General features: G+C 35.5%; 1 protein-coding gene across 1 annotated transcript in view; it reads left to right on the forward strand.

Moving 5' to 3' along the window:
- DOCK2 (dedicator of cytokinesis 2) overlaps positions 1-23,403 on the forward strand; it is a 203,530-nt gene that overhangs the window by 127,962 nt on the left and 52,165 nt on the right. Inside the window, exon 30 of the mRNA XM_072873065.1 lies at positions 16,308-16,386. Within this exon, the coding sequence (XP_072729166.1) occupies positions 16,308-16,386 (79 nt within the window). The remainder of the gene's footprint in view (positions 1-16,307; positions 16,387-23,403) is intronic.

Genomic DNA, 23,403 nt, shown 5'->3' on the forward strand with positions numbered 1-23,403 from the left:
TCTAAGAATTAAGTCTCAAAGATGCATAGGTTCCAATTAACTTAAAGTCCACAGCTGTTGTTTATTTGAAATGTCACGGTAATGTAATTTTACTCTTCCAGTTTTATAATACTGAAAAGGAGAGACCAGAGGATACTTAATAAAGTTGATAATCTCCTGGGAGTGTTTGGTCTTGAGAAAAACATTTGCTAAGAAAATTTACAGTATTATGACATCAAATGTTGATATTTGATACACTTTAATCTAGGATTTAAATGGAATTATGTTAAATGAAAGGGTTTTCTTTTATGTGTTCCGTGATTCAAAGCGAGGATTACTGTTCTAGTGGGTAGTGATGATGGCAGTGAGGGCTCAGGTGCCTAAACCTCACTTTCTGTCACTCATGTACATTAACATTCATGCAGAGAGATCGCTAACACCTCTTCAGAGGTGGGCAGATACATATATGCTGGTGAATGTGTTCATTCCAGGTAAGATTTTGTAAATTATAGTAGTTTCATCCCACTTGTTTCTCTGCCTGAGCCAGTCTTTGGCCTATAAAGGTAAAATCTAATTCAGTGCACATTATTATGTTGCTGCTGTGGCAATTTGAAATTATTTTTAATGTAGCAAGGATTACTGTTAAAGTAATCCTTGTACAAGTATTAGCTTAGTACTAGTATTAGCTTAGTAATAAAGTAACCTAATAGTCTTCTAATGTATGTAAGCATATCAAACCTTTCATATGTAAAACTGTTTCTCTTATCTCAAAAATGCTGTTAACATCTGCATTATTCACAAGTATAGGATTTTTTTTATTCTATGGGGGTGGGGAAAGTGTCAGTCCTTGTTCAAAGAATATGCTTTTGGGGCTTGGCTGTTCACCTGGTGGTATCTCTATTGCCTCAGTTACTGACAATAGAAATTCATTTGTGGTACTGTACATTTGTTGATAATGCCTCCTAATGACTCTGAACTTTGTGGGACCATTTGGTCCAGGCAGGCTTTGTTGCTCTAAACCTTATCCTGTATTGGACAAGTCAAATGAAAATATTTAAAGAAAAAGTCAGGGGAAAAAAAAAAAAGTTTAGAAGCTATTTAACAGTGCTTCTATAAACACATTGCTTACCTAAATTGATTTAGCACTGTTTATACTCTTTGATTATGTTGCTGTTCCCAAGATGACATAAGGAAATGAGTTATTGATCTTACTTTCATGTCTTAATTTTATGTTATATCAACAACTAGGAGGGGGGATTTTTGTTATCAGTCTTTACAGGAATTTGGTTTGGGGTTTGTTTGTTTGTTTGGGGGTTTTTTGAGGGGGTGGATGTTCTATGAAATAAATTGAAGAATAATTTAGATTTCTAGATTTGTCTTATTAACATGCTTTACTCCAAACCAGAGAAGTAGCAAAGAAAAAGTTACAAGGGGTCAGGCTGTGGTCTTTTATAATAACAATGAGAGACGAAAATAAATAAATAAATAAAAACCCACAAAAATTGTTAGCACAGCTAAGGTTTTGCATTCTTAATTCACCCATTCTGAGTAGGAGGCTACATTCAGGCCTTTTTAAGTCCTGAAGGACATATTTTACCTTAAGATTCTTGCCTTTCTGAATTTGCAAAAATATTAGTTACAGGCTGTAAGGCATGACTATTGTGTAACCTAGCCAATGGCAGAATGTAGTTGGCACCTCTTCCCTACAGGCATTCAACAAAGCCTGACAGTCTCCCCCAGATGCTCTCTTCTATTTTGTACCTAGCAGGGTGTCCCGGTTTCAGCTGGGATAGAGTTAATTTTCTTCCTAGTAGCTGGTATAGTGCTGTGTTTTGGATTTAGGATGAGAATAATGTTGATAACACACTGATGTTTTAGCTGTTGCTGAGCAGTGCTTACAATAAGTCAAGGACTTTTCAGCTTCTCATACTGCCCTGCCAGTGAGGAGGTTGGAGATGCACAAGAAGTTGGGAGGGGACTCAGCCAGGACAGCTGACCCAAACTGGCCAAAGGGATATTCCATACTATATGACGTCATGCTAAACAAAAACTGGGGGGAGTTGGCTGGAGGGGTGGTGCCGCTGCTCAGGAACTGGCTGGCCATCGGTCAGGGGGTAGTGAGCAATTGCATTGTGCATCACTTGTTTTGTATATTCTTTTATCAGCAGCTGGGATCCCTTTCTAGGGAAGGGGGCATTGACAAAGCAATTAGAAAAGGGGCACAAGTCCTCAGCCTCTGGAGGTGACTCCTGTCAGGCCTGATTTAACCTGGCAGGCAGCTAAACAGCACACAGCTGTTCACTCACATACACACACACACACACACCCACCCCTGCCGTGGGATGGGGGAGAGAGTCAGAAAAAAGGTAAAACTCATGGGTTGAGATAAAGACAATTTACTAGGACAGAAAAGGACAAAACAAGCGATGCACAACACAATTGCCGTGTCCCCTCCCAGCTTCTTGTGCACCTCCAGCCTCCTTGCTGGCAGGGCAGTATGACAAGCTGAAAAGGCCTTGACTTAGTCGAAGCACTACACAGTAACAACTAAAACATCAGTGTGTTATCAACATTATTCTCATCCTAAATCCAAAACACAGCACTACACTAGCTACTAGGAAGAAAATTAACTCTATCCAGCCAAAACCAGGATGCAGGGAAAGTGGGCATTGGAAGAATTTTGCTGAAGGATATACTGCAGTACAGAAACATAAAATCAGAGTACATTTACTTAGAGGCAGAGGAAAGGGAAGAGTTTAACTAGTACTGCAAGTTTGGTCCTGTTTGTGGGTAAACGGTATTCCTAATGAGCAGGACACTCTAATTACTCTTATACATAAATAAAGACAGTGCATGCATGATATCAGGGATACTTCCACTAAATGTTAGAAGTTTGGCATAGATAAAGGGAAAAGAATGAGACAGTGACTTCTTCTAAGGTTCTGGGGAACTTTAAATTTTTTTTTAATTAGAGAGAGGGGGAGAGAGAGAGCACGCATGCACCATCTAGGAAGGGAGACACCTCTGTCCAAAGGAAGGGAGAATGGACACGTTCATGTCCAGGAGAAACTGTGCTAGGAGAGTTGAAAGAATGGGAGTAGAAGCTTAATTGACTAAACTTACTAAGTCAAGCTTTGCCTGTATCAGGATAGAATGATTTAACTCAAATTACTTTAAATCACTATTATAAATAACATGCTGTTTGCTCTCAAAACATGTTCTGATTCCCAAAGCCCATTTGAAGGAGGCAGAGGCTATGTGTACTAGTCTCACTGGACTGGGAGTATTCTATTAGCAACTGAGAATTAAGAAGTGGAATTAACTACTTTTTTTTTTCCTGTTCTTTTCCCTTCTACTATTAACAGCAAGATGAGAAGAACACTTTTTTGTGGCATGCTAGATGGGGCAGAATACTTTGGGAAATAGTAAAACCCTCATTGAGGTCATGAGGACATAATATCTGGGTTATTTTTGTGATCCTCCATGGTAGATTTAATTAACTTTTGTTCTAATGAAGGTTGCTTACTGCACACTTCTTACTAGTTGCTACTGCTTGTACATGCACTTTATGCCACTTATGGTACTTTGGCTATTGGCCATTAGCTTATTAAAAGCAGTAATTCCTAGGTACATGGCATTTGTGGGGAAATGTTTTGCTGGTTTAGGTAATACCAGGTAGTCTGCTTATCTCTCAGCTGTTTGTAATTTTAATTTAGAGGCACATAATTCCTCCCAGGAAATTCCTGTACCTCATTGTCAATATGAAGTGCATAGGGAGTCAGATTTGCTGGATAAAAGAAATGGTTAGGGGGATTAGCAACTAAATGGAAGTATTCACATCCCTTCTTTCTGTTCCTCTGGGCTTTGAAGTGGTAATTGCTCAGGTGGAGTTTGAAAATATTTGATCTTATCACAATTAGTACCTGGAATTAGTTTTGGTTGGTGTCCAGTCTAAAGTGGCTTAGTAAGCACTTTCATTGCTTTTGTGTCCATTTCAGTTGTTTTTTGAACCTTGATGACATTATATTTCGGTATTTAAAAATAAAAGGAAACAGTTTTTCACCAGTACGTTTCAAGGTGTGATCCTATTTGCTGAAAAAGTCATGTGAGATAACACTGCAGAGTATTTTCTAACACCAGTAGTTAGGCTTTTTCTAAAATATGTTTTCATTACCTGTATATCTGAGTGTTTTCAGACATCTGTCGGAGTCAAGTGTTCCCCAGCCCTTTTTAAGTCTAACTTGAAAGGTTTAGCGCTGCAGGTATTTGGCAAAACAGCTGGAAATGTTGCCAATTTTCTTTCATTATACACACTAAAAATAGCTGCTTATTTGCTGATGAACTGCTTTGTAACACCCTCAAGATCTGGTTCTCATGTAGCTCACATGTTGTAGCAGCATTATTTAATTCAGCAAAATCTCATTGTGGCTTCAAATCAGTGCCACCTGCATCCCCAAGTACCTCACCATTTCTCAGACTGCCAGGAACTATAGATTCTGTTGGTATCATTAGGTCCTGGCCAACCAGCAAAATGAAGCTGAATAAGTTCCTATTCATCACCTAGCAGGGGACTGTAGGGATTTCTTTTTAAGAAAGGGACAGTAGGGATTCCAGACCTGGATTTTTTCATAGACCATCTGTGAATGGCTTTGTAAACACATATGCATGTTTCTGAACAGCTCTACCTTTGAATAGAAAAAGTCTTTCCACAAGAAAAAGATGCTTATAGTATTGTCCAGTGAAACTCGACAAAATGTTGCTTTGTGCATTATGAGGAGATGGCATTTTTAAAGCTGTAGTCTCAGTCTTTAAGTAACAAGCATGCATGACAAATTCAGTGGCTGTTGGACTGCTTTTTCATTTAAATTTTCTGAAGAGAAAACCTGAACAGCTGGTAGTCGCAATTTAAGTGTTTTATTCAAGAATGGTATTTATAATAGTTTGGGAGAGAAGGGAAACTGAACACAGTTGGCAGAAAGTAGGGAAATATATCTTTTTCAAGCAAGAAGCTTAAGTGTTTATGGGAGAGATGCTACAAATTGTATTGCTACTACCAACTCACTAGATTTCATAGAATCATAGAATATCTCAAGTTGGAAGGGAGAAAACCCCAAAATTAATTTAAATATTAGAACTTCTTCTCAAGCTTCCATCTATCTGTTGGTGGAAATGAAAGCTTGTCATATTTTCATGTTTTAGAAATATTTGATGCTGTGATATATGTATTGATGTCAGTGGGTATTGTGACTATTCACAGACAGTAATGGATCTGACTATACACAAGGTACACGAATTCAATTGATAAGAGTATGTGTTATCCTTTACTCCAGCTAGTGCTGTAATATTGTGTTCAATTTATAACAATTGTGATGAAATTTTAAAATCAAGAATACGATTTTCATTATGAAAATAGGGAAAAAAAATCCTCCTTAATTTTAAGTCTTTGATTATTAATATGAAGTGGTTCTGCTCTCATAGGAAACGTAGAAAACTCAGATTTATTCTATCCAGCTATGCTTTAACATTTTGCGTAAAACATTGCCTGGGTCATTATTTGTCTTGTAGAGAATAAAAAGGGGCATTTATTTCTTTATTCCTAAGAAGAAAAAAAAATACAAGTAGTTTAGGTAATTTTAACTCTTCTTTTTCAAAGATGTATTGGGAGTTAAGTTTCATTTATGTAACTAAGGTTGAATGACAGTGTTGCAGTTTATTTTGCTCAAATAAGGCAGAATTTAGAAGGCTGATCTGTTGTATTCAAATAACTCCTTTGATCTCATTTTCCTCTGGGAACTTTTGACTGGCCTAGGCATACTTGACAGAAATGCAGCTGTTTTTCTTAAGGGCTTGAATTTTCAGGGGGTCAGAATACATTTACACATAGGCTTATGGCATATTGCAGAACTTTGTAATTTTAATATATGAAAAAGTATTTAAGCAACAAGTATAAATGTCTAATGAAAATATTCTTTTATGCACACATGCACAAAAGGGTAAATGAAGTATTATAACAAGTTCAAACTGTTTGTCCTGTTCAGTCATTGCTTTAATCATGTATAGTAATAAGATGTGTCCTTGGACAGTTTGTTTTTGTTATGAGACTAAAAATGTCCTTGCTGAAATGCAATTTCCCTGTTAATATAAAGTCCCTTTCAGAGGCAAAGGACATTTATTTATTTATTTATTGTTTTTCTTGCTGGGTATTTGGTACACAGTGTCTCAGTATTCTCAGATTTGTATCTCCTTTCCATTAAATCTAGGTAACTCTGTTTCCTCGTTGTCTTTCCTAGTCCCTACAAAAGTCAGTACTTGTAATAGGGCAAATGGCATAAGGTTCATCCTGGGAAAATGGGATAATGCAGATAAAGGGAAGAGGCAGGTTTTTCACTGTGGGTTGTAAATTTGCTTCCATGGAGAGTTACACTTCCAGCTGTGGCTGATATGTCTGACTGAGTCACTTAATGCTTTGCTGTTAGTTATAAGCCTAGAAGAGAACATCTCTTCCATCTGCAGGTGTTTGAGTCTGGTTGTGCCTGATGTAACCCTGCTTTTCAATCACTTGCATCTTTCTAGCACCAAATACTACAAGATGCTTATTCTGCACTAACTCTGCATGTTGTTCATTGTTACCCATGTTGTGGAATTATCTGCTTACCAAGAATCTAAACACTTAATTATGTGGTGACTGCAGCAGATCATCTGCTCAGCAAGATAGGCTATTGCATATCGTGGTCATGGTACACGATGGATGCCTGTTATGTTTTGACTGCAGTCATTTAGTCTTTTATCTAAAATGCAGAGAGAAAACATGCTGTGAGATATGCCTTTCCTGCTCCCACTGCACAGTATCTCATCTTTATTGGTATTGACTGCTAGGATGCTCCTGCTTCTAGAGCATGAGGTCTCCTGAACTAAAAGCAAAGTCTTCAGTGGAGAGAACAACTCAACACAGAAAAACAATCTGTTAGTTTGATGTTTTCAGAAAGTCAGTAAGATAAACTATTTCTCCAGATACAACTTCGACTTGCATATAGAAATCTCTAAGGTTCTTTGCTATGTGGCCTGTAATAAAATATTTTTTGTATGTTTTCAGGTATTTTAATTTTAGTAAAACATTTGGGAATTAAGACAATGAGTTGTATTTTCCACTCTGTAGAACATATGTGCAAATGAGTAAAAAAATACCCACATAAGCTGTTCTAAATATGTCACTACAGAAAAGACTGAAAATAGAAATTCAGTATTCATAATTTTCATCAGGTGTTGTAAATGCTGTTGAGCAATCTTTCTGTGTTCCCCTTTCTGATGAGTAACTTTGGGCGGCACTTCATATCTTAAGAGTTTTTCAGGAAATTAAATATATAGAATTTTCTTGTATTTAACATTATTTTGAACAGTTATTTTCATATTTTTAAACAGCCACATCACAAAATAACCCTGCTGGTGTCTTATGCATTTGCTGCATAATGATCTTTTTTTTTAAAGCCATCATCTGCTGATTCAATATAACTTCTTCTGTATTGATACAGTTTTGGCTGTAAAGTAGTAAGCTCAAGTGAGCAGCAATTACACAAGAGGCAGATGCATAGTTGTCTGTACCCATAATTACAGATCATATTTTTAGCTTCAGAAAAAGCTAGGCTTCCCTAAAAGTAAAGAAATTATGTATTCTGGACAAAAGGTATTCACTTGCTAAATAGTTTCAACAAGAATATCTGAAAAATCAAAAGTACATGTACTATGTTAAAATATAATGCAGGTATAGAGAAGAGATTTCAAATACAGAAAGCATATATAACAGGGGGAAAGAAAAAGCAAAGCCCAAATACTACATTTTATCTTTAAAGTTTTATGGTGAGATTATGAATAAAATACAGAGCTAATTAAAAAAAACAAACAAACAAAACAAAACAATAACCAAAACCCAGAGATTATGTTACCCACAGTATCCATTAGTTTCATGTAATTCTCCAATTTCAATCCTTTGACTTGTGAAGTAATAAAAGTATTTCTAGAAATAGGCCCTAGAAACATCCATGACAATATGTTTACCAAAGTATCAACTCTGCACCATTCTTAGATATATAGAAATGAAGACTAAATGACACATACAAATATTACAGTAGGGTAAATTAGTGTCAACAGGTGAAAACCAAAAATCAGTGGAAGAATGGAGAAGTAATTTCACAATATCAATTAAAACTTCCTTCAAAAGTGGAGACCATGAGAGTTTTTATTAGTGTATGACATCCTGATATAACCATGTTAACTCATTACATTCATGTATACTAACTGGATTTCAGCTTTGAATCTTACCCTGTCGTGGTTTAGCTCCAGCTGGCAACTAAGCACCACACAGCCGCTTGCTCACTCCCCCCCGGTGGGATGGGGGAGAGAATCAGAAGAGTAAAAGTAAGAAAACTCGAGGGTTGAGATAAAGACAGTTTAATAGGTAAAGCAAAAGCCGCGCACGCAAGCAAAGCAAAGCAAGGAATTCCTTCACCACTTCCCACCACTACTTTACAACTGGCAGGCAGGTGCTCAGCCATCTCCAGGAAAGCAGGGCTCCATCACGCGTAATGGTTACTTGGGAAGGCAAACGCCATCACTCCAAATGTCCCCCCCTTCCTTCTTCCCCAGCTTTATATACTGAGCATGATGTCATGTGGTGTGGAATAGCCCTTTGGTCAGTTGGGATCAACTGTCCTGGCTGTGTCCCCTCCCAGCTTCTTCTGCACCTGGCAGAGCATGGGAAGCTGAAAAGTCCTTGACTAGTGCAGCAACAACTACAAATACATCTCTGTATTATCAACACTGTTTTCAGCACAAATCCAAAACATAGCCCCATACCAGCCACTATAAAGAAAATTAACTCTATCTCAGCTGAAACCAGGACAACCCCCAGACTTGATCTAGCACTAAAGACACTGTAATTTTTTTTTTTTTAAATTCAGAATATTTCTACTCTGCAAACAATTAGCTGGAATGCACAAAAAAAGGACAGTAGACTGAAGTGAGAAGATACAATATAAGGAAAATTACTGAAGATACCTTTCAAACTAAGTTACTTATATCAGAGTCCATTATGACAGCTTTTTGTATGCTTATTTTTCAAGCTATGAAGTTTCTTAAAGCATGCTAAACATCACATTTTCAAAAGAGTTTGGCATAAATGTGTACCTAATACGCAGCTGTGAAAATGTATTTTGATTCCTAAATGGGAGATAAGCAGTCTTTAAAACATGCTTTAGGTAGATGCTGAAGGAAAAGCTACATACAAAGAGGCTGTTGGCAAAGTCAAGAGATCTCAAATGGAAACTTTGGTTGTATAGCATCAAAGCAATTACTCATTCTTGTCTTTAGGTGTTGTTTTTGTACTGCTGACAAATTAACTCTGATACATTATAGCATGTATTATTTTTGAATGCTTGGCATAGCTATTCAAGGTACATTTTCAAATAATACTAATAAAGAAAATGAATTGTACATAACAATTTATAATTGAGACAAGAGAAGCTGGTTAGCAGTTATTTTTAAGCAGTTATTTTCTGACCATGCTATTTGAATAGACTCTCTGGCTGTACATTGAAGAAGAATTTAGGAAAATTACAATTGCTTTATCATTAGAATTCAATATGAATGGTACAAAAAATTATTCTTCAGTCTATAGTGATACTGAGTTGACACAGAGGAGAAATATGGTTAAATTATACTACTTTCTTTGCACCACTGGCCATATTTTTCCAGTTACCATGGGATTGGATTGCTTCCTAGGAGTTGCTGTTATTGTGATCTTAAATAACTAGGTTTCACACAGCTACAAGGTTTTTAAACAGTGTTTCCATCTTGCATTGCCCTTAATTTCTAAACCAATGATAGCTTGCCACATTATTAGGAGATAATTTCTGCTGTTGCTTTGTAAAGATTTTGGTTATTATCTTTTCACCTCTTTTCTCAAGCTTTCTCCTGCTGCTCTGTTTTCATTACTGAAATAGTAAATATGTATTTTTAATCTCTGCTGTCACACTGATTGCTTGTCTGGTCTCTCTTCTGTGTATTTTATGTCTTCCAGGTTTAGTTTTAATTGCTGATAACTGTTTCAGTCATTGACAATGATCAGCATTTGGGATTGGGTCTGACCTGCTAGTCTCCTCTTTATTTAACATGCCTCCTTCTAGCTTTGCACACAAGAAGGAAGAGCAAAGATGACAGAAGCCTACAAGAGAATCAGTTGACTTCAGCTGCTTTTACTTTGTGCTTGCTTCATGTTAAAATACTGATCAGGTGTCTTCTGGAAAGCATTTTGAGGATGCTATTATCAAGTAAACGTAAATTATGGGGGAGTATTATTTCAGCTCTGCAATTCCCTACTTCAGATTTCACGTAATTGGCATACTGGCTGGCAAGACCATGTCTATCAGAACTCAGAAAAGATCTTCAAAATAATAGTCAGTGCATCTCCTAGGCTTTGAAAGGACTCTCCTCATATTCCTCATCTGCTCAAGCAGAGGATTCACTGGTGAAAGTGCTGATTGATCAGCCTTTGGAGATGACAAAAAAAAAAAAAGCGTGCCAAACTGAAGTTAGCGTAACTCTTTCTGACTTTAATTTGTGGACCAAATTCTCTGAAGGAAAAGCACCTAGGGTTTGTGGGAAGGAGTTCTAAGTTTTAAAAACTGTCCATGTCTTCACTGGTTTTGAGATGTGATTTTAAAAAAAACATATATTCCAGCATTTTAATGGTTTCTTTCAGTAAGAGCTTTCACAACAACACAGGAAATAATATTCTTTTAAAGCTTATCTCTATTTTCCTGTGTCTGATTATCTAGTAGAAGTTTGTACTTGATTAATTTTTTCCACCTGTCATTACATCAGTGTAATCACAGCTTTAGAAGACACAGCAAACATGAGTTTGAGTTGATGCTCATAAATACCTAGCTGAACTAATTCAGCCTTCACCTCAGTATCTGGATTACTCATCTCAAAGTTGAAGCAGTGAACTCCTAAATTTTAGAGTCTTGTGAACTTGAAAAGACATTGAAGAACATCTCACTGCTGTTGGACCACAGCTTTAAAAGAATTCATGTGTAAGAGCCTGAGGAAAAGGTCAGTTCATTATTTTGGGAAGGTTTATAATTCTGTACGTAATTTAGGCACCTTTCCCAAAATATTTTTGTGGACCCTGAAGTGTTCTGTGTCTGAAACTAGGTGCAGAAAAAGGCCAGCTTTTGCAAAGCCACCTAAGAACAGGCAATGTCAATGTAAGGGTTTTGGGGGTTTGTTTTGGTTTGGTTTACTGTCATAATCTCTTTCTTTTATGCTGCAAGGAGCTAATGCACTAATTCTAACTTGTTTGCTAAAAATAACTTGGAGTTCCAGATCTATATTTTAGGTTTACCACCTATTTGCACTTCAAAAGCAAGGACAATATGCAGACCTATTCTACTGTTAAATAGAGAGTCATCATCTTCTAAGGAATAGCCTTGAAATCCTACTTTGATTAACAACATGTTGTTTATGAATACAAAATTGTTTCTTTGCTTCATCTCACTCCCTCTGTTTTATTTTGTTTGAGGGAGAATAAGTTTGAAATAAAATTTTTATCTAAGGATGACTTATACATTTTCAGCTTTGTCTGTCTTAAATTATTTATATATGTTACTTACAGTACTATTCTATCCGTATTTAGGACATACTTTTAAGTATTTGAAACTAAGTACAGTTGCACAGGATTCTATTCATTGGGCTTTCTTTCAAGCCAAAATTTGAAAGAAATTTCTCTGACAATACAATAAGGCAAAACAGAAGCAGCAGGAAATTTAGAAAGGTAAAGAAGATAGCAGCAGTTGAACTATGGTGATTCTGTTGCTGTCCTAAGCCATAACCTTGCCTTTTTATACCCAGATTAAGCCCAGAGACTTAGGCCTTTGAAGACCATCCATAAATCTTCAGGCTTAAGAGATTGGTATGAACTGTAAATTAGAAGCATCAATCCCCATTAACTCAGGAAATATCATGGAAATTATTGTGGGCAAAGGAATTTCAACAACTTTAGATCACAATTATTTAAATTTATGAGAAATTAATTCCATATTAAGTAACTGTAGAAAAGTTATCATAATTAAACACATGAAAGAACATATTTGTAGCCCTGTGTGATGATTAAAATTAAGGAAAAATGTGACAAGAGGAGAAGTTTAAAGAGAAAAAAACCACCTAATGACATTATCCATATGAGAAATCAAGATCCTGTCCTTTGGTCAGTCTAGGTCAGGCTAAACTTGCAAAGCAAAACTGAGCAGCAATCCCCAAGTTCAGATAAAAAATAAGCTCCAATGATCTGTTATAGAAGCAAGGGAAATTAAGTTATATTACACTGTGACAAGATAATACCTTTCAGTAATTTTTCTCAATAGCTTCTTCTGAAGTCAGACAGTACACACTGTGTTTTTCTGAGCTGTTCCGGGGCACGCTTTTTTACCATCTCTTTTCTAGCTGTATCTTCTCCATTATGTCAGTTATAATTGATAACTGATGTTATAAATAATCATGTAAGGAATGATGACTTCTTCAATCAACTGACTTTAACTCTCTCCTCTTGGAGAAATGTTTAGTTCTTTAAATAAGAATATGCACTCAGTAATAATTAAAATTATATTTTCTCTTGTTTTCATCAAAATCTCAAAGTGTTTTTTATAAGTATGTTTAGCTTCGTACTTGTGGCTAGTTAATTAATACCCCTTTTTGGTGAAAGAGGAGACTGAGGCATATAGAAATGAAATCACTGAGGTAGGACAGCATTCCTGGCATTGGCAGGGGCCAGGAATAGAATTCAAACCTACTGCCTAAGTGACTTCCAATGACAGAAATAGATATACCCTTTAGGCCAAATACAAATGCATGAAAATATTTGGAACTTGACAGCCTGGAAGTATTGCATGCTTCCTGCAAATGTGTCATTCCAGTATGTCAGATAAAAATATCTGTGAGAATGAAAGGGATATTCACAGAAGATAGCTTACATATAATTATATCGTATAGAATCCTGTAAATATTTTTAATATTATCAGTAATTTTTCCTGCACATTAAGTACCTCAGTATTTCTGAGGTGTCCTTGAGGCTTTTTATGTATGGATAACATTAAACCACAAGCTCTTCACAAAAAATTTAAAACATGACACACAAGAAATATGTCCATATTATGAAATAGATTTGCACTAATAAATGTCATGTGTGTGTGTTATGATTATTTCTACTGTATCTTGCATTATATTCCTGTGCTAAAAGACAAAGTACCTAAAAGTATGAGGGTTTTTTTAATATAAGACAAATTATCAGCACCATACCAGATTCTGCCCAAACAGGATATTTAGGTGACATGTTTCACCGTCGGTGGTGGAGTAGTGTGTAAATATGCAGAAGTTGGGAAATGAAAGAAGTCTCAAAAATGGAGGCCACCCCGTCCTACCCCAACAAAAGACTTTCTGAGTGAAGGGAAATGCTACTCTCTGAGCAGCTGGAGCTGAAGAACTTGATTACATGAGTTGGCAAGAAATATACTTGGTAAATCAAAGGAGAATGTAGAGCAATATAGTTCTACAGAAAAGACATGACGCTAAAAAGGCCTTGACCCAAAATTCCTACTCGGAAGAGTAATGGGGATGCTGATAGACAGAATAACATGTGGATGTCCATGATTCTGCCTAGCTGTGTATTTTTTTTGTACTGTCTAAAGTAGAACATTCTTTTTAGAATCCCCTTTTTTTGCAAAATCTTAAACTGTTTGTGTCAAGCACCAGGCAGTTTTGTAGAGATAAATGTACCCACGTGAGCGAAGTGTTAGGGAAGAATGTGTTTATTTTCTTGTGGGTATTGTGGGGGAGCTTGCAGAAGAAATCACATTTTCCAGAATGATCACATAAAAGGCTGAAAAGAAAGTACAATAGCCTGTTCAGACCAACAAGGCAATTCTGTGATTACACAGACGTTATTTAGGAGAGTGGTGATAGCCTGCAAGAACAGTATTGAGCAAAATTAGGTTTCTTGAACTTGAGATGATTTGGTGACACTCAGCGTTTCACAGATCAGACCCTTAATTCAGATGGCAAGATTAGCTGAGCTAGTGTTAGAAGATTAAATCAGACTATGCCCTAGACCATTGGAAAGCAGCTCACCTGAATGGGTGGGATGATGCAGTAGAGCAACACAGCACTCTTAGAAGTCCATTACCTTCCAATGCCACAGTTATTGTAGTAAAACTGTAGTGTTCCTCTGATCACATTTAAAAAAAGGACTTGGCAAGATGTAACACCAAGTACAAATTATTTCCTTGATCACATCAGCATTACAGAGGAATGTTATGTGGATGGAAAGAAAATATTCTTTAGGTTTTCACAAAGAATTTTTTCCTCATGGAAAACCATAATCATAACAAAGGGTTTCAATCTAGCCAGTCCAGTTGTTGCCCTAATGAAGCAGTGTGCTTCTTTGGACTATTGCTTAGTGGTTAAAGAGGACTCCCTGTCATAAGCCTGCCAAAAGCTGAAATTTTGCTTTACCTCCCTCATTAAGAAACTGAATTTAGCCCTTGCAAATTTTTTTTTTTTTGGTGGTGAGACTAAAATTCATTTCACTGACTATTCCGTTTCTAGTAGTGGCTCATAAACGGCTGCCTAGGGAACAGTATAACAACAGAGCTGGGAAGAAGTAACGCTGTTTGTTGTGTTCTCCCAGCTTCCAGTGACCAACGACATTTAGTAGTCCTCCTTTCATTTTTGTCTTTAATGTGTCTAATCACTTTTGAGCCAGTAAAAAATTCAGGCATTCACAGCATCCTGTAGAAATGAGTTGCGTAGTTGAGCAAGACTAGCATAAAAACTATCTCTTTTTGCTTATTTTGAATGCACATTCTGATTTTTTTCAGTGCTCTCCAATGCTTGTATGAGAAACCGTGAACAGTAAGTCTCTCATCTCTATGGTGCTTTCGATTTTATAGGTTCTACCATATCCTTCCTCAGTCACGTAGTGTCCCCTGATTAAAGAAACTAGGTCTCAGGCACAATCCATTAAATGGGTTTGATAATTTCTTTGTCACGTTTATTTGCTTGTTTTCTTCTCTCTTTTTTTACTTTTTGTATCTGTTTATCTTTTTGAGATGGGAGACCAGAACACCACACAGAATCCAACACAAGGATGCAACATTTCTTTGACAGTAACATATGGATATCCTGTGGTCTCTTAATCTTTTGCTAATAATTCTAATTATTGAATTATTGCTTTTTCTGATGCTACTAAACACTAAGATGGTGGGGGTTTTGTGGACCTGTTTGTTATAAATATTAGATCTTTTTCCTGGTTGGTGATAGCTAGTTGACAGTCAGTCATTGTATTTCAACAACTAGGATTGGTTTTGCCTTGTGTTCACCTCTTTCAGGTTGCAGTATGTTTGCCCTCACAGTGTGTCCCACAGAAATATTTCAACTTAAAACTTTTTAAAATGTTACCTATGAAGTAGAGGAAAATGGATTGCTTGTTTTCAAAACTGTAAATTGAATGAAACCGAATTATTTAAATAAAATTTATAAATATTTAGAGATACAATTGATTTTTGTTTTACAAATGTACTGTGCTGGAAAGTTAGACAAAGAAATTAGCTTTAGAAATGTGACAATCTTGCTGCATTAATAACGAGCATAAATAGGTGCTGCTTTTCAAGCTAGAGGGATAGTGTTCACACTCTTCCTCTTAGAAGAAATAACTGTATTTTAACTCAGCTTTGAATGTGTTTTTATAATCAACCTGAGGAGGAAGATAGGCAGAGGTGTCATCCTCCCCTCACCACCTGTGAGAAAACCGAAAAGCTACACATAATATCTTTTAATTGGGAAAATGCAGTGGCAGCTCCTAACTAATAATGTAAGTACAAGGAACTCTTTTAGCTGTCAAACCCATGAGGAGGAGGCAATAACACTCTCATATATGACTAGGTTTTGTCACACAGAAGGTAAAACTGTGTTTGAAAGAATTGCTCTCTCTATTAAGAATGCAATGCAGCGTGCAGCAGAGGAAAAGAAATTATATTGTCTGAATTTTTCAATGGAGATCAAGAAACTTCTTGACAATCATGTGCTTAAATTCTTTTATGTATAACAGACTATAAATAACGTGCCATTGCACAGAATGTAATCTGCTGTGTTCGTGTATATGTGAACTTTGCTTCTTCTAGTGCGTTCAGTGTTTAAATGTGTGTCCATCAATATCACATATGGTTGGAATAGATTCCCAGAGATTACATTTATTTATCTGTATCATTGGTTTTCTTTTTTAGGGTGTTCTTGAGAGCCATCAACAAATTTGCAGAGACAATGAACCAGAAATTTCTGGAGAATATGAATTTTGAAGTCCAAGTAAGTGTTTAGGCTTTCTAGCTGAGTCGAAGTAGTATGTGCAGGTATGATCATTCTGGTCTGTTAGAGCCCCTTCTGGTACTTTAGATCAGTATCAAAATGACTGTTGATTTGAGTTTGGCAGGATTAAGCCATCTTTGATATGACATGAAAATCGTAGTCTTATTATTTATGATAAGGCACCCAAACAGAATATTTTGTACTGTGATTCTCTCAGAACTGGCAAGCAGAAAACTTTTTTTTTTTCTTAGCTAGCCAAGTGTATTCAGAAAGGCAATCTTTGATGTAATACATGTAGCCTTTATAATGTCACTGCTATGTATGTAGGGCAGAAAGAGCTTAACTTTGATTGATTCCTAGAGTATTTAGCACTTAGAATTTATTTTTATTTTTAACTTGTAGTCTTCCCTGATGATTCTATCTTTATTTACTTATTTCCTTTGGTTTTTAGTAGTTCTTTCTGAAATAATTTAAAATTAAGGGGTTTTTTTTAGTTTGCTCAATATCATTCTTTATAACTTAACTAATTGGTCATGCATTTTACCATATGTTTGGCTTGCTTCAGATAAAAAAGAAAATGTCTGTAGTTTTCAACTCATTACATTGTTATTAAAATGTAAATACAGTTTTAGAATCAAGATTTGTCACTTAATGCTGCCTCATTATGTTATGTGCTATAGATAGAAAACACACTAACAAAGTAGAGTACGAAAAATTATTCTATTTCACTCTCTATATTAACTGCAGTTAAGAGTAAATGTTTTAACTTCAAAAATGCTTCCTTATTAAAAAAATCTAATCTGTTCATTAGATAATAACTTATTGACCCTAACTGTGGAGTTCAGAGAAAGTTCAGGGCTCTGCCTTCTTGATTTCTTGGGGTTTATATTTTCTGGTTTATCTTGCAACTTGTTCTCTGGTCTAAGTGATTCTACTCTACTGCATGTGAATGTTTAGGCTTACTATGCTAAAAACTGCTTGGATATTGGTGTCTCGGTCCTTAACATAAAATACCTCGGTCACAAATAGCTACAGAGCCATTATGTAAGTGACTACCTAGGAAGAGTTTAAAAGACAATAATAAAAGGAAAGGTAAAAGGTAAAACAATCAGTTCATACTCAGTTACAATGGCCTCCAAGTATGAAATGTAGAGGTTTTTCCTCATTTATCTCATTAAAAATTTTGTACCTTCAAAAGGTGTGACTTTACAAATGTATATATGTACAATGTTAATTAAGATTTTTGAATCATAGGGAAAGATGTTTCTTCCGACAGACTTCAAATTCCTTTTTAGTAAATTTCGCTGCTGGAAACTCTCAAATCCTTGACATATTTATGATATAATGTCTCTTGGACTATTTCAATTTATTAACAACCGATTTGTAACCTATCATTTCTATAACACTTGATCATTTTTACTGCACAAGGTGTCAGTAGTTTTTAAAAGCAAATAAAATAGTTCTGGTGGACATCGGTATGTGTAGGCTACCAAAACCACGCAGACTACTATAAAAACTGTGTATCTGTCAAAATTTTATTAAGGTGTACACTGCCTCTTTCAAATGTTAAAGCCACAGTCTAAACCTGGAACTTTTATTTCAGATAAGTTTCTTGTGGCAATTCTGTGCATTCCAAAATGTTATCAAACAAGCAGGGATGTTGTAGTTCAACACTGAACCTTGTAGTTCAAGGGAATCTATTAATGCTTGCTCTTTTATTCATGACTTGTCAAATATCTGGAGGCTTTGAGTAAGCTAACCATTGTTATAGTAAATAAGTAGTGCCATCTAAAGAACTGTAGTACCTTTATAGTTTTCACAACAGACTTAAAAGTATAAGTCAGGGAGATACCTTACTTTTCTTCCATGAATAAAAGCTCTGAAAACCTTCTAACAGTACCCTAAATATATCTATTAAAAAAGCTGTTACCGGACTAAAGGAGGTCTGAATAATGCAAAGCATATTGTCTAATTTTCTTAATTAAAAATTAAAATTTGCTTTCCCACTATTATCTATACATATTCAGATCATTGATAGCTGAAGATTTTAATGTTTTAAAGGTTCTTTTACTGTTTTTCATATTTACTTTTTTTTTTAAATCTATAAATCATTGTCTTGCAACTATTCAGACTGAAAACTTGAATATAGAGAAGCACTTAAAACTAAAAATGTTATTAATTGAAATGAGAAACTTGAGAGGTCCTTTAGTGGACCTTCTTAATTTTATGAGGATCAACTTTATCCAAATAATTTCTAACAAGAATTTTGCTTAACTATTCTAGAGCCTTTTTTGGTAAAAGAGTAGTCTGTGTCTTTCCTAAACATACTATATTATCCTTAAAGTTACAAAATTTTCTTAAAATGCTCTAAAGCACTGAGGCAAAATGGGCAGGAACAAATAGTAAGGGGTGGAAGGAGGAATAACATCAACTAATTTTTCTAATAAAAACTTTGTCTTTTGAAGTCATAGCTTAAATCTTCCTACTCTGCAGTATAAATCCACATCTCTTTGTCCTGACCTTTCTGACTGTGGAAAGTTTGGTCTTGGAGGTGTAATTTTTCATGTGGATTGCACTTAGTTGAATGGTTCTGGAATAGCATGGATACTGAAGTCATTTGCTACAGTCCAAGAAAATTTTTCTACATCACTAGAAAATGAGCAAATGACAAAAAAGAGAGAAACAATATTTTTTATATATATATCAATATGTCTTGGCTGTAAGCAAACATGAGCAGTGGTTAACTCAAAGTGAATGAGAAACTTTTATACTTTATAAAATAGTTAACTTTACAGTTTCAGCCTCTGGGGCTGTTATTCTTTTTAATATTTGGTTTTCCTCAGTTGTTTTGGAGTATTTTTAGTTAATAAACAAAGAAGCAAGCCTTCTTTGTGCAGCTGTTGCAGTGCTTGTATGTTTTTATTTTAGCAATTAAGGTACCAAAAGTAGCTTTTGTTTTATCATAAAGTAGCTTTTGTTTTAGCAGCTGCTTTGCAAAAGAAAACTCTGAATCAAGCTTACTTCCATTATTATTTATCCATTGCTTCATTGTTAAGCTTTTTGGATACAGAATAGTGATGAGAAACTAAAGCAGACTTTGAGATGCAGTTTCCTTCAAAGGCGAGCAAATCTTTGGGATTTCTTTGAGGTGTCTGTATTTAAAAGAAAGTTAGGAGTTTTAAAGAAACATTTGCTTTAATGAAAATAAGCAATACATTCATGTTCCACAGGGAATGTAGTCATTGCCAAAAACCATACAATAAGTCTGCAGATGGAAACAAATGCTGGTATGTTATTTCTCTAGTATTCACTTCAAACAATTTGATAATAAATGTTACAGTGCAACAAGAGTATCAGTGGGGGAAAATTGGCAATTGATGGAAGCTCAACATCATTGAGATGCATTCAAAACTTCTAACCAGTTTGGAATCTCTCTGTGTAGCTATATTTCTATTTTTATTTGTATGCATATAGAAAAATTATGATTTGGCACAAAAACTTTACTTTTGTTATTTTGATCTGGGAGAAAACTTGGAAGTAGCATAAGTTTCAATTTTGTTAAGAGCTACAGTTTTTTTTTTTTGCAGGGGTGGTGTAGGGTAGGGTTGGCTCTTTTTCATTACCGGCTTCCACTAGTAAAGACAATTTTGCTTTGGAAATACAGCCATTGCAGGTAATTTCAGTTGTGTTCAACATAGAATTTTAAAGGAGATCGCAATGTTGGCATTTTTGCTGTTTTGTATCAAGTAACAATTTTTTAAGCATTTGCCAATTTCAAATGCAGAGATCAGACAACATGTCCAGATCACTGCTTTGCAGCTGCGCTTTTGCCAGATAACAGAACAGCCGCACCATAATAATATGTAAATTCTGGATTTATGATGTATGTGTTGAGATGGGTTCTTCAGAAAAGACTTAACAAACAAACAAAAATATTAAAAATTGTAGAATATATTTTGGAAAAAAGTGTTCCCTGAAAGTCACCCTGGTTTCTTGGGTTTAATTATAACAAAAACTTTGTGAGGTCTGTCCTTATGCAATATATACATTCATGGTATCCTCAATAAATGTCTGAGAATTATATTTCATTTATGGTAAACAGGACAATTCTGGGACTTTGCAGTACACTTCTCTTTTACCTTTTGTGATAATTGTACCATCTTATTCAATCAAAAAATGCTAATTTCATTTGACTGAAAAATTCTGTGTTTCAAGACAAAATATTATATGCATACCTCAAGGGTAGCCCCCAGGGTGTCAAATAAGGGTGAATAATCAGGGGATAATGTGGCTTTCCATAAGCAGTCTAAATACCTTTACCCCAAAGAAAAAGTGTCTTTGTACACCCGTTTCTATTTTATACTGAAGAACATCCAGCTAGTTGATTTGCCATTTATTTGATTCACAAGGATTTCAAGGAAGCAAATATTTGACAGTAGTTCAGTTTTGAAGCCGAATATTATCTGTCCATATGGATATAGAGATGTAGGTATGAAATAGAAAAGTACGTTCAAATGTGAATTAACATTTTCTTTGTTGTTATATAGAAATACAATAATTAAATTACCTTTCTATTTACCAGACATGTCTTAACTGTCAGCAGTTTCCTTATTTTTATGAATGCAGAACTAGGAAAGAAGGTTTTATTTATTTTTTTTGCGCCAGCAGAAATCTCTTTTTCAGCTTGCAAATCATAGGTTTTTTCCTCTTAATTTTATTTAGTTTGAATGAAACATAAGCCAGTCTTCCATCAACAGAAAAATGAAGTTAATGTTTAATGGTTCACTTCAAACTTCAAAATTTCAGTTAAATTTGCCAGTGTGCATATTTACCTTTATAGAACCTATTTAGACTTTGTATGACATTTTTTTGTTTCCGTTAGTAGCTGATGTCATTAGCTAAGTCTTACCTTTGTCTAGGAGAACAGCCTTTTCACTCTGTTGTTACTGTCAACTCAATGAGCTTTGGTATTAGAAGTCTTGCTCTGCGTAGTGTTTCCATTCAGCAACTAAACACATCAGCGCTGTAATGCAATCAGCATCTATTGCCACCCTTAATGCCACTTAATTCATTGAAATGACTTTTTGTGCAACATTGCTTTTATAATATTTCTGATTGGAGACGGCAGTTTCTGACACATTAGGGACAGGGAGGAGTGAACAAATAGAAACCATTTTGTTATGGCCAGGCATAGCTATCATAGAGTTTCTATTTTGGAAAATACAGTGCTATTGATTCCTATTCCTTCCTACCCTTCCCCTCTGTTAGAAGTATTTTTTACAGGGCATTACAAAGGATTATCTTTCTAAATCTGTACTGTTATAGCAATTATAATTTCATATTAACCATCTATATTCCTGCCACAGAATTTTGTTATAAAAGGCATAGTCCACATTCCATTATAACATCAGTCTGATTTAAAAGAAAATGCTTCTTTTTCATGTTTTTCCTATGTTTCTTGCATGCACTAAGCACCATTAATAACTCAGCAGTAATGCAATGTATTTTAGCATCACAAACAGAATTGCGCAACTTATCTGTTATTTTAAATCTTCAGTTAGAAACCCCCAAATCAAAAGCTTCACTGCATCACAAATATACAGGGAAAAATACACACAATACTGTGCAAAAATATACGTATTATAGTGATAGACATTGGAGAAAAGCCTAGGAGATGGCTGATGCAGAAGTGAATAGATAATGCAACTATTAGAAAATTTAGCTAGCTGTGTTAACTATACTAGCAATATTAGAAATGTTATATTTTTATATATATCATATCATTATATATTTGAGGAGTGGCTGAGGGAACTGGGGTTGTTTAGCCTGGAGAAAAGGAGGCTGAGGGGAGACCTTATCGCTCTCTACAACTACCTGAAAGGAGGTTGTAGCGAGGTGGGGATCGGTCTCTTCTCCCAGGTAACAACTGATAGGACGAGAGGAGATGGCCTCAAGTTGCACCAGGGGAGGGTTAGACTGGATGTTAGGAAATTTTACTTCACTGAAAGGGTTATCAAGCATTGGAACAGGCTGCCCAGGGAAGTGGTGGAGTCCCCATCCCTGGAGGTATTTAAAAGACATTTGGATGAGGTGCTTAGGGACATGGTATAGCGGTGGTCTTGGTAGTGTTAGGTTTACAGTTGGACTCGATGATCTTAAAGGTCTTTTCCAACCTATATGATTCTGTGACTCTGTGATATCGTGTTGCGCATTTGAAAATTACCAAACTTCAGAGTTTAAAGGTCATCTTTGATCCTTCTACCAACATATAGCTGGGTCTTCCTAGAGTGATATATTATTGTAAGTAGTTGATTTTTTGACGTTCACCTGCAAATTTCTTTGGATTTGGGACTCATTGCTCAGAATGGAAAGAAATACACAAGATATAAATTGTGTAAAATTTTGCGTACATGAAACTAATTTTTACTGGATTTGGGAGTGCTCAGAGGTTTGGGATGTTTTCCAACATAAGAATGGTAGATGTCTGGAGTAGAAACTATTTGCAAGTATTTTACTTAAGTTGCATCATTAAGCAAGAAGCATATGACAAAATCAAGGAGAGAATGGGATTATGACATGAAAATCTTTAAAGACCAAAAAAATAAAACAAACTTTTGTTGGTTTATATAATGTGCTGTATTTCTCCAAAGCTTCTGTAAACTTGTTTTCATTAACCTGAAAATTTTCTACCTTTGTTCTGTCCTTTTGAAGTACATAACCAATGCAAAGAAATTTTGGCAGAGGTCCCAAACGATTTTCATAAAAACTGAGATGCTCTCTCTTCCACCTCAAAGAAAACACTACACCTGTCATGAACCAGTCTGCACACAATAGGAATAAGGCCTAAATATTATGCTTGCAACTTCCAGAATTTATGAGTTGTAACTCTGAAAATTATATTTGTTAAGACTCCACTTAAACAGAATGCAATGCTTACTTTACTTATTTTTTAATGTCTATCAGTTGGTGAGTTATTCTGAATTTTAGCCGTCACATTCCGCTTATGTCTCTGTTTAG

This window comes from Ciconia boyciana, chromosome 9 (genome assembly GCF_034638445.1).
Source record: "Ciconia boyciana chromosome 9, ASM3463844v1, whole genome shotgun sequence".
Classification (NCBI taxonomy): Eukaryota; Metazoa; Chordata; class Aves; order Ciconiiformes; family Ciconiidae; genus Ciconia; species Ciconia boyciana.